The sequence below is a fragment of the Populus euphratica genome, unplaced genomic scaffold, assembly GCF_000495115.2.
Source record: "Populus euphratica unplaced genomic scaffold, PopEup_1.0 scaffold7.1, whole genome shotgun sequence".
NCBI lineage: Eukaryota > Viridiplantae > Streptophyta > Magnoliopsida > Malpighiales > Salicaceae > Populus > Populus euphratica.
The window spans coordinates 194,312-210,958 of NW_011499871.1; the positions used below are offsets into that span (position 1 = coordinate 194,312).

Genomic DNA, 16,647 nt, shown 5'->3' on the forward strand with positions numbered 1-16,647 from the left:
AATAAAGCCATCACCATCTCCCTTTTCCACTAATTATAATTTTCACCATTGAGTAGCTTTAAAATAATCATAGCTCCAGGAGTGTCACCATGATGCAGAAAGAAAGGATTGGAAGAATCCATTTTTGATGTAGGGTTGGTATTTTCAGCCATTGCCAAGAAAATAAAGAGAAAGAAGAAACTAATGAAGAGGATGAAGATATGAAAATAAAATTTCAAAGAAAATGCTCTGATATCATATTAAAAATGAAAAATATGAACTAAAATTTTCCCTCTCTTTATTTCAGGAGCCTATTACAATATTTATATTTAGCATAGAAAAACAGAATAAGTTTTAAATAACTAATTATAACTAACTAATTGTAACTAACTCTAACAGCTTAATGGTTGCTTGCTAAAGAAGTTAATTGAAGATTGCTATATTACTTGTTGTTGTTACTAGTGTGAAGAAATAAGCTTCTCTAAAAGCTTTAGTGTTGACGTAAAGGCTGGGTTGCTGTTATTCAATAGAAAGAATTAAAACATGAATGAGTATAAGAAATTAATTAAATAAAAATATATTGTAAGGTAAATTCAATGAGTGTGAAGTATTAATATTAATACAAATAGAAAAAGTTTATGAGATGAAAAGAGTTATGAGATGAATTTATTGTACAAAGAAACACCAAATGAAAGTGTTTATACATGACTAATCGATTCTAAAGATGAAAGGAATGATTTTAATAGAGACGAGTTGAATTAAATTATGATGTAAGGATGATAATATGACGAGTAAAAGATAAAATGAAAATTTAAATGATGTAAAGCGCAAATAGTGAAAAATTGATATGAGATGAACTTACTTAAAGCAAAATGTATTAAAGCAAAATGTATGACATGGATATTAGCATGTAATTGTTAATTGTTAACAATTAAGATAATTGAAATGAGTGTATAAGAAATGGATGTTTTACATGTACTTAACTTCTCAAATTAATCTATCATGCATCTTAATTTCCTATACCAAGTTATCACTTATTTTAGTTAAGAAGGATTAATTAGATTATTAGAACTAAATAATTAATTTATTATTTAACTACATAAATTTTATTTTTAGAAACATTAAATTTTGAAATGTCAGTAATTAATAATATAAAAAATAGTGAATTTTCATTTGATGATAACTTTTTTTTTGGCTAGTTTTGAAGTTAATTGAAAACAAAGTCGTCTTCAATTCTGCCATGAATTCTGCTTGATGTCGATATACCTTAGAAAAATACAACTCGGCTTTCAGATCTCTACAATTATATCAACGAAGGAACAATGTGGGTAACTTTGAGACGGCAAAGCAAAGTCGCCGTATTTAATTGATTCCACATGTCGATTCAAATTCGTCAAGAGTTGCCGTTAGGTGGATTTCAAAATCAATAAATAAATATTTTATGACAATGCTAACTACCCGCTACCTACGGCCATAGATTGAAACTGCCGCCACGAGACAAGAGGAACGTCTCAAATCGCGCGACTCCGTTTGTTTCCCTTGTAACCTATTCGAGCCGGCCCCGACATCGAGCAAGCATCGGTCGATTGGGCCCGAGGAACAAACAAATCGCTCGATTAACCCACGACCATGCGTGAATCCGCACCTACCGCCTTTTTTTCTTTTCTTTTGTTTGAATAATTATGTGAGGTGGCTTACCAAAACACGGACAGGACACCAACGTCTTCAATATTTGCAGCCACGGGCCCACAGACTCTAATTCCACGGAAAAGTAGGTGTGATTGACGGTAACAGACCTAAGGTCAGATGGATCCGATCAGTTGGATCCGAGGTTTCGTTTCAAAAATATTTTTAAAAGATTAATTTTTTTAAAATTATTTTAATATGATATTGTTAAAAATAATTTTTTTAAATACATTATTTTAATATAATTTCAAATAAAAATATATTTTTTTAAAAATAATAAATAATAAATAACATAATACCAAAAAAACCTATAATATTATTATAATATAAATTCAAAGATATAAAAGAAAAGAGACTGAGCATATTTAGTATTATATTTATAATTATTTTTTAAAATATTTTTTATTTAAAAATATATTAAAATAATATTTTTATTTTAAAAAATTTATTTTTAAAGTCCTAAAAATATTAAATTAAAACAATATTTTTAAAAAATAAATTTTCTAACCATGCACATGAAGAGGAGTTAAAAAGACAAAAATCTATTTGATAATATAATTATAATTATTTTTTAAATAATTTTTTATATTAAAATACATATTAATAATATTTTTTTATTTTTTAAAAATTATTTATGATATCAACATATCAAAATAATTTAAAATATATTAAATTTTAATAAAAATAATTTGAATTTTTTAAAAATATAATTTAGACCACTTTCACAAATAAACAGTGATTTATTATTCAAAACATTCCTATCGACTCTTTTCTAATAATCCAAAAAATCAAAAGCACAAACACTGAAACACTCTTCCGTCGACACGAGTTAGCTTTTCTCTTCTTTATTTATTTTTCATTCAAAGACTTTCATTCTTAAGAATAAATAAAGGCAGGAAACCTGACCTGAATCGCTAAAAAAGAAAGTGTTGATTGGCCCTCCCGCCCCGTTTCATCCACACTCTACTCTTTATATAAAGTACAAGCAATGCTTTTTTCACTTTACATGCTGTAGCATATGTGAAATGCAAGCAATTGTTCGGTGTTAAATTAGAGATAGATTTGGAAAACCAAGATAAATAAATAATAATGGAGTCCAATGTTGGAAGGGCACTAAATACTTCAATTTAGTCCCTAAAACTTAAGTTTATGTAATTTTATATGGTCCTTGAAGTTTTGGGATTTTAAATTTCAATCTCAAACTTTATTTTCTTTCCGTCATGGAGCGTTGCGAGAGAAGAGATTGATTTCCAACAAAAACTGACCATCATGGAGGAACTGGGTCTTAACCATACTAATGTACACAATAATAAAATTAACCCTTCCAGTTGGAATTAGGCGTATATAAGATTACGAGTTTGAGTTTTCCAAACTTGTATACATATACATACATACATACATACATTGAAAGGAAAAGCTTTTGTAATTATCCCAAAATAAAACTAGAGAAGAGTTTTTGTAATTATCCCAAAATAAAAGGAAAAGAAAAGGGGTGAGAGCATGCAAACGAAGCCCAAAAAGAAAGCCATGGACTCTCCCCAGGCCTGACCCACGGCCCAAACGATAAGCGAATGCAAAATCAAAGTCACAACCAGTACACCTCCGCCGATTGCTTCCATGGCCCCCGTAAAATAGGTCTGATATTCGTTGTTTTGATCCAATTCTATAAAAATAAAAAAGAGTTCGAAACTCAGTATCAAAAACACCCCGTGCTGGCTATTAACTTATTCGATCCCTTCTCTCTTCTTCCATTCTCTCACTTTCTCAGCGCCCAAACAAACCCCAAATGCAAAACACTTGCAGTTTGATTTTAATCTTGTAAAATTGTCACCATAATCTTTCCAGTCTCCTGAATTGAAGAAGAGCAAAAAAATGTCATGGTCAAGCCTCGCTAGAGCGACAAGAAGAGCAACAAATCGCAATCTCTTGCTTTCTCAATTCAAACCTCTACACCAAAATCACCACCCTTTTCAGCAACCCATGTAAATGAACACCTCTTAGTTTTATTTTATCAACAACTTATTTTGCTAAAATTTCTAACACAAACGCACAATTTTTATTGTTATTATTGTTTTGGCAGTTACAATAAAAGTAGATGTGAAATTAAGAAGCTTTTTTCTACTTCTTATAAAGTGGGCGGTGGTTCTGCTGCTAGTAGTAATACGAGTAGAGAGCAGAAATCAAAAAAGACGTTAATTTATTTGACGGGTTTGGTGGTTGCCATGGTTGGTAGTAGTTATGCTGCTGTTCCTCTTTATAGGAGGTTCTGTCAAGCCACTGGTTATGGCGGAACTGTTCAACGCCGCGAGGTTTCTCTTCTTTTAATCGTTTGTAATCACATTTTTTCTTGTTGCGTCTGTTCTGTGTAAATTTAATGTTGGCATTAACTTTTGTATTCTGTTGTGCTTTGTGTTTTTTAATACATAGAGTGTTGAAGAGAAGATTGCTCGGCATGCTAACGATGGAACTGTTGCCACTAGGTGTCTTTCTTTCTCCCTTTTGGTATTAACGTTGTTCTGACTTTTGTTTTTATTGTGGTGACTTTGTTACATTTTTGGTTTCTTGACATTGTTTTATTGAATTCTCATGCTTTGAGAGTAATATTGAATAATGGTGAAAGACAAGTTTAAAGATAAACAGAAATGATCCTTTTGGATTTGCAATATCATGCTGTAGTACCTGGTGTAATTATCTGTTTGGTAATATTGTGCAGTATGCTTTTTAAAAGTCCTTTTCAATTGAAAATACATCAAAATGATGTTTTTTTAGATTTTATTTATTTATTTATTACATCAGCGTATCCAAATCATCGAAAAGCACCTAAACAAACATCAATTTGATGTTTTTAAGGTGAAAAAGCAATTTGAAAAGTACTTTGAAAAACAGAAGCTACTGCATTGCCAAACAGGCATGACACACAGTACCCTTTTTTCATAAACCAAACTTGATGGACGTGAATCTTGGATAACTATCCTTCAGATGTCTTGGATTGCTTATTAGGGCTTGATACTCCAGGAAATCTCTAGGATACTGAACTTGAATTTGATTAAGCTGTAAATCTCTAATTTTTTCAGCTTTGTGGTGCCTTTGTCCTGATGGCAGGCTCTTTCTTGTTTGTATAGGGAGATAGCAGTGCAGTTTAATGCTGATGTGGGTGACGGAATGCCATGGAAGTTCGCTCCTACACAAAGAGAGGTTCTCTTCTGCGTAATGTGCATGCATGCTTATGTTTAACCAGCTGCTTCCTCTGTGATTTGCTGTCTTGAATGCAATGTTTTCTTCTCTCTAGGTAAGAGTAAAGCCAGGAGAAAGTGCTCTTGCATTTTACACTGCTGAAAATCAAAGCTCCACTCCAATAACTGGTGTATCTACATATAATGTTACTCCTATGAAGGTACTAATTTTGTATGCTCTTTCATTTAAGCAATGTGGTATGTGAATTTAATTTTGAATTAATTTCGTGTTAATTTTGAAGTCTGTTGCTTTATTCTTCCATTGTTGATTTTAGTCATGCTTAGACTTTGGAAACCAACAAATCTCTTCTCAAAGCAATAGAGATTTTTTTTTCTTTTTTTCTGGTTTGTAAATCCGCAAGCTAGGAGCGTGTCATCGGGGCAAGGTGAAAACAAACATAGGATATCCTCATCGCCTTTTTCTTCTTTATTTCGTTTTTGCCCCCCCCCCCCCCCCCCCCGAATTGTCTAAGGCAAAATATATCCGGGAACTGCTGCTCTGGGGCATCCCATTCCTCTTCTTTCTTTGGCTGCTGATCAACCATGTTCTATGAGTTGTTGGATAATGTGAAAGCACAGTACTCAACAGATTTCAGTAATGTCAAACAAAATAGGAATTGGTGAATGGGAGAACTCCCATTGAACCTCCGTGTTATATGTTAAATTCAAAATTATCTGAGAAGGGGCAGTGCTAAGATCAGATTTGAATTGGCATGTATTAGATTAGACCCTTTTTTAGAGGGTTTTTTGTGGACCTTCACCGCATTTTCCAAAACCTCATCCATTATGAAGTCATTTTTGTGCATCCCATGGTGTGGTGCGCTTGCTAGAACTCTGATTATAGGATATTAACATGAATCTTTTATTTGCTAAAAGCTGGGATACTTGCATGATTACTTTCATGTTTCGTTGTTTGTTGTTGGCCTTTGGTGTTTCTTCAAGCATTTGATTCCAATTGTGTTGCTGTATTTATTTTTAGTGACGTGGACTTGAATGTAGAATTAGGATGATTGAGTGATATGAGGAACGTCTAAGAATTGTAAAGTTGATATGAAACTATATGGAGTTTTGTGGAAGAAATGATGTGCTAAGGCAAGCACATTATCCATGGAGAGCTATTTGGAAGTTCAAATCAAGTCCCCCACTTTTCCTTATAGAATGGGAGGCACCTTGGAATAAGATTTTCAATATCAATTAAAGTTGTTGGTGAACCGGTGTTATCCTTGTTAGTATGTAGATGAAATTATTAATTGTCTAGTTCTGTATTGTTTATGGGCTAGAGCCTTATGAGAGTGGGCGTACAGAACAAGGGGTGTAGAATGATTTCATGCTATGGAGTTGAATGCTTGGAAGCTGGAGATTTTAGCAGTGAAAACAGGAATCCATCTAGTTTTTTTTCCATTCACTAGCTAGCTTTGGGTTGGCGCGGAAGGAACACATTGAGAGGTCATTTTAGGTTCTCTTTGTTTGATAGTAAGATTATGACTTGCATTTTTGGCTTGCTTCCTCGTTTCTTAGACTATTGTTCTTTTTTTGCAATGGATGTTTAGATCTCTCTTTTTTCCTTATTTCTTTTGTAGATGAATTTTTGAAGTGCTTGGGGAATGAAAATTGTCTTTGAACTTTGAAATCTCAATGGCTAGTATTTTCTGAGGGTATAGTGTGCAAATGAATAGATTAATGACAGTTACTAAGCATCCCTTTGTTAACCACCGTGTATGGGATATCAAACTGTGTCCTTTTATTAGGCGTTGTTGCTCCTGTTGTTGACATGTTTCCAGGAAAAATCCTTGCTTGCTCATGGTTTGAGAAAATATAGTAGAAGCTTCAGCTTTTGAAGTTGCCAGAGACACTGGTAATTCTACTTCTGAATTTTCTAGAGGTTTTTGGGTGTAATGTGGCATGCTTATATAAGTGTGTGCTAGGTTGAGTTTGTTTGCACACTTCCTATTGTAGATCTGTAGTTCGTAATTCATATCAGAAGAGAAATGTGGCATGCTTATATGAGCGTGCTAGGTTGACTTTGTTTGCAAACTTCCTATCGGAGATCTGTAGTTCCTAATTCATACCAGAAGAGAAATGAAGTAGCAATCAAAATGCCTCTATACCAATCTAGGCCAGTTGGGTACAATGTTGACTTAAAGTAGACTATTGCTGGTAGGTAGAAAAATTAAAACGAGGTCTTGAGTTTTTCCTTGTAAGGAAATTGCCTAAAGTCTTGTTGTTAAACTTATTTGAAGCTAAGCAGTTTTGAGTATCTTGCTCGTCCTGCATTCATGCAACCTTTAATTATTGTTTATGATCTTGCTCTGTGTGTATACATGTGTTTTAATGTGTGCCTTCCATGCACGGGTGTGTAGAATGACTGATGCTGCATTATCAATCATCCTAATAAAATCCTACTGAATAAAATAACAATATAGTAGTAGTATTAATAAGTTTCCCATTTAATTTTTCCAAGTCATAAAATTAATACATTAAGGGAATCATTTGGATCATGTGGAGGATTTATTATTTCTGGAGAAGATCAATTCTTGTTTTATGGACCATGGTCTTATCTGAACTGGATAAGAAGGGACATCCTAATGGCTAATGCTACTAACTAGCATTTTTACTTTTATGTAATTGCTCGTGCTTCATAACATCCAACATTTGTTTGCAACTCTTTACAGGCTGCCGTGTACTTCAATAAAATACAATGTTTTTGCTTTGAGGAGCAGCGTCTTCTTCCTGGGGAGCAGATTGACATGCCTGTGAGTAGTTTCTTTTCCCTTTCCCACCTTGTTCACACACACACGCATCCATTTTTTCCCTCTATACAAGGGCTTTAGAAATATAGTGTGTTTTGAAGCATGGTTCTTTTGTCACTATTCAATCATATCATACTTTATGATTGCAGGTCTTCTTTTATATTGATCCAGAATTTGAAACGGATCCTAGAATGGATGGAATCAACAACATAATTTTATCGTATACATTCTTTAAAGTTTCAGAGGAGTAACCTTGCCGATGCTTTTGCATGCCATCACCAAGACATCCTCGCAGTTAAAAACTTGGGGGGGCTTAGCCGGCGTATCCAGTGAGTGTTACTGCATACCTGCTCTGAACTTCCAGCGGGGGTATGGCGGTAAAGCTTATAGGCTTGTTTACGAGATTTATTCAAATGTACGGTTCTTTCTAGTGGAACAACCTGAGATTTACTCCACAGAAATAAATTCAGAAGTTGGTTTACTATCTGTTCGCTTGGTTCAAAATGCGCTCGGAAATTATCTGCAAGGCCCAGTCGTTTATGCTGCCACTATGAACCCATTTTTCCGCACCATGAACACTAACTTGTAACAGATTGTATTTGCGGGAAACTGGCTGTCCATGGAGTCCTCGAGGCTTCTTTTCTTCTGCTTTCTTTCTTTCTTTCTTTTACATGGATGAAACTGGGCATGTATTTTGTTTTTCAAATGATTGAAATATATTGAAATAATATTTTTTTATTTATTAAAATTTATTTTTGATATTAACATATTAAAATAAAAATATCAAAAATAAAATAATTTAAATTTTTTTACATTATCATCACTTGTGGGACCCATTCACAATAATCGCTCTTACCCGTATTCTTATAAAATAATTTTTTTGGATGTGAGTAGGGCACATTTGTCTCAATAAAATGTGTTATTTTTACAAACTGTTCAAGTTCGTGAAGTGTGTTGACAGAACTGCCTTCTCTCCCTTCTTATTAAGCAAATGAAAATTTTCAATATCTATTTATCTATAATAATATAGAACTATGCATTTTATATGAAGAGGTGTGGTTATAATATGGCTAGTCATGTTATTTCATGTGTAAAAAAGGCATAGCGAGATGGGCCCGTTAAAAGATTTGTGTATATAAAAAAAATGAGACATTAATAAACCTTTATTGTTTAGAATATAAAAGAAGATGAAATGTGAAAAAAAAATTGAAAAACAATATTTATGTGGGTTTGTTATCTAAAAAGACAAAATATAATAAAGTTTTAAGGATTTCTATTCATTTTTTAGTACTTTAAAAATTATATATATATAAAGCACGGAGGAAAGAAAGAAACACAAAAAAAAATACGAAGATTTATATTCTTGACAAATCCATTTGATGTGGTCCTAATGAAGTTATTGCTGAAATTTTCAAAAATATCATCCCACCGAAACTGAAGGATTACATGGATAAAATAACCTGATTTTATCTTTAGTTTAAATAATATTATAAAAAACAAGGCAAGTTAAATAAACGCTGATTAAAATTAGATTAGTAGTCCACACTACCATACCGATCAAACCAAAAAACATTCAATGTAAAAAAAATATTTAAGTATTGCAAGTATGTGTTTTTTTTTTAAAACAAAAACAAATTACAACTCAGGTCACTTGACTTAATCAAATAATGTTATATTATTTAATTAGATAAAAAAAATACAATGATGATAAATAAAAAAAAATAATCATAATAATTTTCAACTGAATTAAATCAAAAAAAGTGATCATAATAATTTTCACAAAAAGAACACTGCAAAAAAAAGTCAATTCCTATCCAAGCCAATGCAAAATAATAAGATTGGAAAAAATAAATAAATTGATTTAAGATAATCTAAGTTAGCATATCAAACCTAATATTTAAGACATAAAGTTGGGATAACCTAATAAAAAATAAATCAAAAAATTTACAAAGTTTAATTTTCAATAAATATGATATAGAAGGGTGAACTAAAAAAAATCAATTAACAAAAAAAAAACTCTTTCAAACTTGGGTAAGCCCATGAAACTTCGTTACTTGGATCATATGAATAACATAACTAAATAGAAGAAAAAATAGAAAAATTCATGAATTGCAATTTTAAAACCAATCTAGTATTAATGGACAAAACTGGAAAAATATTAGATTTAAAAAAAATCAATCTAAAAAAAAACTTAAGTCAATCTAGGCTAAACTGTTGAACCAACAATCTAGGTGAGATTAAAATAGCCTCACATAAATAAAATCTCATAGCCTAATTTTTTTAAAAAAATAAATGTTTGATGATGAAATTAAAAAATATATATAAAAAAATCAACTTTAAAAAAATTACATCAACTCAGGTTAACTTTTCAAATTCATAACTTAAGTTTGCTTTTTAAATTTGTGACTAACTTTTCAAATTCATGATTTAAGTTAACTTTTTAAATCTGTGACGTGGGTCTTGGCATATAGATCATCTCATCGAGAAAAATAATGAAACTCAATTATTAATAAATCTAATATTGAATGATAAAATTGAAAAATAATCTAAAAAAAAAGTAGCAATTAACATAATAAAGACCATATTTAAAATATATATAGAGAGAGAGGGAAATTTATAATTTTGGATTGAATGATAAAATAAATAAAAAAATCAACTCTATAAAATGACCTGAAACAAAAAAAAAAAACAATCAAAAGAATGAGAAATAAATTCAAAAACAAATGAGAAGACATCTTAAAATTTAAAATTGGATATTAAAATTATATTAAAAAAATGCACTCTGTATAAGGACCGAGAAAAATTCGATAAGAGAAAAGAAGGAAATAAGAAAGAAAGCACTCTTGGCGACAAAACCATCGATCTTCACATCAAGCTTGTTGCCCACTCACGCCACGGAGCTTCCAATGCAACAACAAAAGGTGATGTTTCGCCACTAGAAAAAATTGTACATGTCGCTAGAGTGTCGCGACTTTTTTCACTTGTTGGTGCGTGCATTGCACATGCTAGTCAATCTTTTCTTGCCTGTTAACATTAGTCCCTTGTATTTTTTAAATTTGAAAGTTGGCCCTTCAAGCCCTAATTGCTCTAAATCTACATAATTTAAATTTATTTTGACAAATTAAGTATCAACCGAGCACCATACTTTTTCTTGATATTGCAAGATTCCTATATCTAGACAACCTATATATACCATTAAGTTAATTCCCATAAAAAATAATTGTAAGGATTAAATTAAAAAAAGAAGTTGAGTATTTAAAAAAAACACAAACCTGATTTTTTTCTTTGCCCATACAACTTGGTCTCAAACTAAAGAAAATTAAAGTGGGTTCTATTTGGCTTAAAATTTAGTCCTTGAAACTTAAATTGCTCTAAATCAATAAAATAAATTTTATTTTATTAAATTACGCATTAATCAAGCAACAAGATATTTTCTTGACATATAGGTATACAAAACAACCAGTCAAGCCCAAACTCTCATCATTACAATGTCAAGTGACAAAATTAGAAGAAGAAAAAATCGAAGGCCAAAATATTAGATATTGAAGGACAAAGAAAACCTAATCCAGTGTTTACTAAGAGGGGCGATAGTAATTTCGCTGGGAATCTTAGGTTTTTTTTAATTAATTTAATTATATTATCGTCCAGGTTTTAAGGTGTGATCAATATCTTCTATTTTATTTTTGCCTTCAAAGAAACAAAATAGAGAATTTATTATCAAGAGGATTAGAAGAATTGGAACTGAAATTATTTTTAAAAAAACGCTGGTGGTGTTGTTTACAAATTGAACATGGCTTGTTTTTTATACATGATAAATTAAAAATAAAAATAATTCCTAAATAATTCATGTTGTAATTTATTTGTTTTAGGGTGTCAAAAACTGTAGAGCTTGTGTGTGTGTGTGATTACTTGGATAAAAAAATGAGTTGCCGGTGAAAATTTATATTTTTCATGGGAATGGACTGGACAGATATAAGACTTGAATCAATCCTTCTCAATTAATTACTTAAAATTCATAAATACGTGCTTATGTGACAATGTTCAAAGCTATAAAATCTCATGTAATTATATTTTATATAATACTAGGTCATTGAACTGCATTGTGTTTATAGGTTGGGTTAAATTTTTCTGGAATGTAATTATTTTTAATTATACTAGAATACAAGAGAATTAATTTGATATAACCTGGTTGATTTGTAGGTCAAGAAAATAATCCATATAATTCATAAAAAAATAGTTTGATTAAAAAATCAAGATAATATCTTATTTTTTAATATTAAAATAATGATATATTGGATTGATTTGAGTCAACCCGGATTAACATGTTAATTCCATGACGAGGTTATGAGACTATAATAATTTAAGAGAAAGCAAATTAAAATAAGTTATAAAGTAACCAATATTTAATGATGAGATTGAAACAAAAATAAATTAAAAATGACTTAAAAAACAACTCGAGTTAATCAATCAAATTTGTGATTCAAGTTATAAAACTAATATGACATCATGGAAAGTGAGTCGATTAAAAAAGAAATCAATTAAAAAAAGAGAGTCAATATGTTAAATTCATGATGTTGGTCATCGGACCAAAATAACATTATAAAAAAATAAAATAAAAATAACTTGATTTAATCCGTGTTAACCCATTAAATATGTGATTTTGGTCATGAGATTAAGACAACTTTATAGAAAGCAAATCAAAACAAATTATAAAACTCAATTTTCAATCGTCAATATCAAACTCAGTGTTGATTGATGAAATTTATATAAAAAAATAAAATAAAAAATAAGCCAAGTCAACTTAAATTAATTTGTTAAGCATTATTCTCGATTAATGAAGCCAAAATAACACAATAAAAAGCAAACTAAAATAAATTATTAAATCTAATTTCTAATTAAACACAATAATAAATGGTAAAATTAAAGAAGAAAGTAAAAAAACAAAAACACAATAATAAAAGGTAAAATTAAAGAAGAAAGTAAAAAAACATAATCAATTGGGTTAACTCATTATTTTTCTCTTCTTTTTTTGTTCTTCCTATAATATTCAGGACTCTAGTGTTAATGAATATTTATCTAAGAATATTTTTAATTTTGACGTTGATAAATATTACACAAACTCAAAAAATATAATATTTTTGACTGTGATACTAATGAATAAGTTCGTCAGATTTGGATTTTTAATTGAAGAAATTTTTTTATGCTTTTTTTTTTTGTTTACCCTTTTTTATTTACTCTTTTTGAACAATTTTTGGACAAGAAGAAAAAAAATGCATTGCATTATATACTTGCATTTAATAACAATGGTTTGTAGATTGAACATGCAACATAGAAAAACAATATATAAAGAAAAAATAAAACAACACGTGAGAGGATCATATATAAATCAATAAATATTTTCAAATATTTTTTTAAAAATTTAATATAAAAAAAAGCTCATTTAGCCAAACATCAATATAAAAAAATACATATAAAAAAGACACAAGGATATATATATTATATCAAACACACCCTTAATCAAAAGTAATTTGATCTAGGTTATTCCCAGCCTTTTTTTTAACTGGGTTGGATGTACCCCAGCCATACGGGCTGGGCTACACCCAGCGGCCGAACCGGTTACTGGCCCCATGCCAGTAACTCGGCTGCAGACAGAGGCATGCGTGCCCAGGGGGAGGGGGTTAATTAAAATTCAACGTGAAGTCCCAGGTGAATTAATAGTGGGCGGGGGGAGGAAGAAGACTTACCTGGCTTTGCAGCGACGTTGCAGGAGACTGCAGTGGCTGGGCGAAGCTCGTCCTTCTTTCTCTTCCTGTTCTCCCTGTTTCTCCTTTTCACGTTCTGTTTCTCTCGTCTCCTTCGTTTGTTTTGTTTTTGTTTTCTCTCTCTCTCCCTCTCTGGTTTCCTCTCTTCTCATTTTTTTTTTCTCAGTTTTTTTTTGTCCCCTGTTCTCTCTTATTCTCCCTGTCTTCTTTTTTCCTCCGTCTGTAGGTTCAGTGATTTTTTGTTTAAAAGACCTGGGTAATCCCTTGTTAGTATTCTGAAAGGGAACCCAGAAGGTCCCCTGTTTTTTTTTTTTAATTTCGTCTTTTTTTCCTCCATTTTTCGTTCTTTCCTCTACCTTTCATAGGGTTGCCTGCTGTTTATCTCCCCAGGACCATGATAAGGGATGGGGACATTGTGTTTCAGTCGTATTGGGGCACCAACAGTCCCACCCATGCCGGATTGTTGGTGGCGGTTTCCTCGGCGTTTTAATGTAGTCGTGTGGGACAAAAGAAAACCGGGAACACGGAGTAAGCTTGGGTGTGTTTTTCTGGTAGGATGGGGACACCCTCATTTCTCCCTCCTTTCCTTTCTTTGCAGGCGAACTTTCAGCTCCAGAGGAAGAAGAAGAACAGTGCATGTAGCAACGGCACCGGTGTGGTCTGGGAATGACCATTTTCAATTTGGTCATTGGAGTTTTGAAATTTTACATTCAAGCCCTGATCTTTTATTTTTAAATTTTAACCCCTTAAAATTAAATTAAAAACAAATGGATTAAAATTAAATTATAACAGTTCTAATCATAGATTACCTCTCGATCTCTCATTTTAATTCAATAGATCAAACAACAATGAGTTATAAAATTATAAATAATAAAATAAGGATAAACACTTAACATGAAAACATTGAAAAACAATAACATGGAATTTAAATTGTGCAATAAAAATTAGACTATATCAAAGCTGGAGAGAGAAAAAATTAGTTCATAATGAATATAAAATAAATCATGTTTTTATTGGAATACATCAAAGGAAATCAAGGAGAATAATAGAACATTATTGCTTAGATTATGCTGACGAAACATTTTATGACAACATTTAGTTTCTTATGATTCTTTTTATCTTTTTTCTATGGTTTTAATGGTAAAAGAACCTTTTTTCTTATGACAACATTTAGTTTCTCATGATTCTTTCTTCCTTTTTTTCTCTAGTTTCAATGGTAAGAGAACCTTTTTTTCTTTCATGAGCTTTAATATGGTCTCTTCCATTAATCTCTTTCTTTTTCTTTGTTCCGATGTCTCTTTGTATTTGTTTATCGATTTTTCTTGAAAAATTAGTAAATTCTGACCCGTTAACTTTAAATCATATTTCTACTGTTAGGATGATTTGTTTGGAGAATGTCATAATATCAAATTTATAGAGATTCCTCTTAGCTTTCTTTTTATACCAAGATCGTGTAATTTTGGTATCTATAAAAAAAGTTATTATTGATTTATAGAGATGTATTCATAAGATTTATAGCATGAAAGTTTCTTATTATCATAATAAAAAATTTCACTTTTTTTTCCCTTTTCTTTCTTAAAACATGTCCACAATCTCTTTAATGTAAACTTTCTTATTCAATTGGCTTTCATGAATTTATTTCTTCCCATGTATAAATAAAAATAAATAAACAAATAAAAACTATAAAAAATAAAAATATTCAAGACAAACTAGCATAAAATTAAAAGTAAAAATAGATGATATTCAAGACAAATTAGCATAAAATTAAAAGTAAAAATAGATGAAAATCACATGAAAATTAAGCATATCAGCTAACATGATAATTCTTTTAATAATTAACTAGCATCTCATAGCTAGAAAAGTATGGATAAATGGAAACAATTAGTCAACTACCTCATATTTCATTGTAGAACTAAGCAATTTGTTTACAACAAAAAAAAAATATAAAAACAATTGAGCTTGAGTAACTGTTGCTCATGCTCCATTGCAAATACGAATTCGAGGAGTTCATGGTATTCTTGCTGGCTTTTGTTTTAACAACATGTATAGAGATATAGCTTGCTAAATTGAATCAATCGAAACTTAAATTAACTAGAAAACCTATTAGGTGATGCTTTCTGAATTTTTTTTCATTAAAATAATAAAGTAATGTTATTTTATTAAACTAAAAAAAAGGATAGGTCATGAATAACTCTTTAACATTGTTATTAAACCTAGCTAAATGGGTTAATGTTAAAACTTTTTAACCAAATTCCAAATCTAAAAGTAACATTAAATTAAAATGGGTAAGAGTTGTCATATCATGATCCAATTAATTTGATAGGTATAAAGAAAACCGTGATGTTCGATGAAAATGAATTTTGACATAAACAAACTAATTTGATATTTTCTTTTCAATGATGATGATAAATCAGAGCAACATTGGTCGACTTGGACCATAAAGATGACCACAATGCTCCATCCTAGTTATCGAGTTATCTTTTTCCCTTTTCTTTTCTTATTCTCTCTTCGTTCGGGTCTTATTTGGTCTTAAGTGGGATAATATCAGGGACTAAACTGAAGAATTATAAAAAAATCAAGAGTCAGATTAAAAACAAAAAAAGTTTGGATTATATGGGATGCAATACAGAGCTTATTTGAAAAGATATTATAAATTCAAGTACTTAATTAAAAAGAAGAAGAAGGAAAGTTATAGTGTGTTAAATACATGTGTTAGTATATAAGAGATATCATCATGGGTTAAGTGACGTGAGCAAACTCATGCAACCTCTAAAAATATTCCTTTTCGATGTTTGTGGATTGATCGTGATACAATTCTACCAAGATGACATGTGTTGACTATAAAGATCCAACTTAGTTTCGACAACCATATTGTCTTCCTTCTTCTTTTCTCTTTATTTGTTTCACACACACTTTTTTTTATGATAAAAAGAGCACTTTGTTTGATCCTCACTTTTAATTTCAATCTCTTAATTTTCAATTTAATAAGCAATAAAGAAAAAGTCAAACTATTTTTAACAAACTCGAGTGTCAATCCAAAATTAATATTTATTTCACAACTGCGAGAATCCTATACTAAGACCATTGAATAAAAAGCCAATCTCAAGTACTAATTTTATTAACCAAGAAAATACATAATTGAAAATCAAAAAACTAAAAGGAAAAAAAAATCAAAGGATTGGAAAAAAAATGTAAATCTATAATAGAAGAAACAATAAATCACCTAACCAAATTAGT

At 30.6% G+C, this 16,647-nt stretch overlaps 1 protein-coding gene across 2 annotated transcripts; it reads left to right on the plus strand.

The window, feature by feature from the left end:
• The first annotated feature begins 3,321 nt into the window (after positions 1-3,321).
• Positions 3,322-8,133, plus strand: LOC105127208 (cytochrome c oxidase assembly protein CtaG / Cox11 family). Of its 2 annotated transcripts, XM_011028406.1 has the most exons (7): positions 3,324-3,647; positions 3,746-3,974; positions 4,093-4,145; positions 4,788-4,860; positions 4,955-5,059; positions 7,571-7,651; positions 7,798-8,133. In XM_011028406.1, exons 1-7 carry the CDS (start codon positions 3,538-3,540, stop codon positions 7,897-7,899), a joined length of 753 nt encoding a protein of 250 aa, XP_011026708.1. In that variant the 5' UTR covers positions 3,324-3,537; the 3' UTR covers positions 7,900-8,133. The 2 variants fall into 2 exon arrangements, with proteins under 2 accessions (XP_011026709.1, XP_011026708.1); XM_011028407.1 differs by lacking the exons at positions 7,571-7,651; positions 7,798-8,133 and adding an exon at positions 5,178-5,337 and having other exon boundaries at positions 3,322-3,647; positions 4,955-5,109.
• The last annotated feature ends 8,514 nt before the right edge of the window (positions 8,134-16,647 follow it).

Excerpts from the sequence above, each read along its gene's own strand:
- LOC105127208 (XM_011028406.1), top strand. The coding sequence starts at position 3,538 with ATGTCATGGTCAAGCCTCGCTAGAGCGACAAGAAGAGCAACAAATCGC. Across the intron at positions 3,648-3,745 it reads CACCCTTTTCAGCAACCCAT|TTACAATAAAAGTAGATGTG; the intron begins GTAAATGAACAC and ends TTGTTTTGGCAG. Across the intron at positions 4,146-4,787 it reads GATGGAACTGTTGCCACTAG|GGAGATAGCAGTGCAGTTTA; the intron begins GTGTCTTTCTTT and ends TTGTTTGTATAG.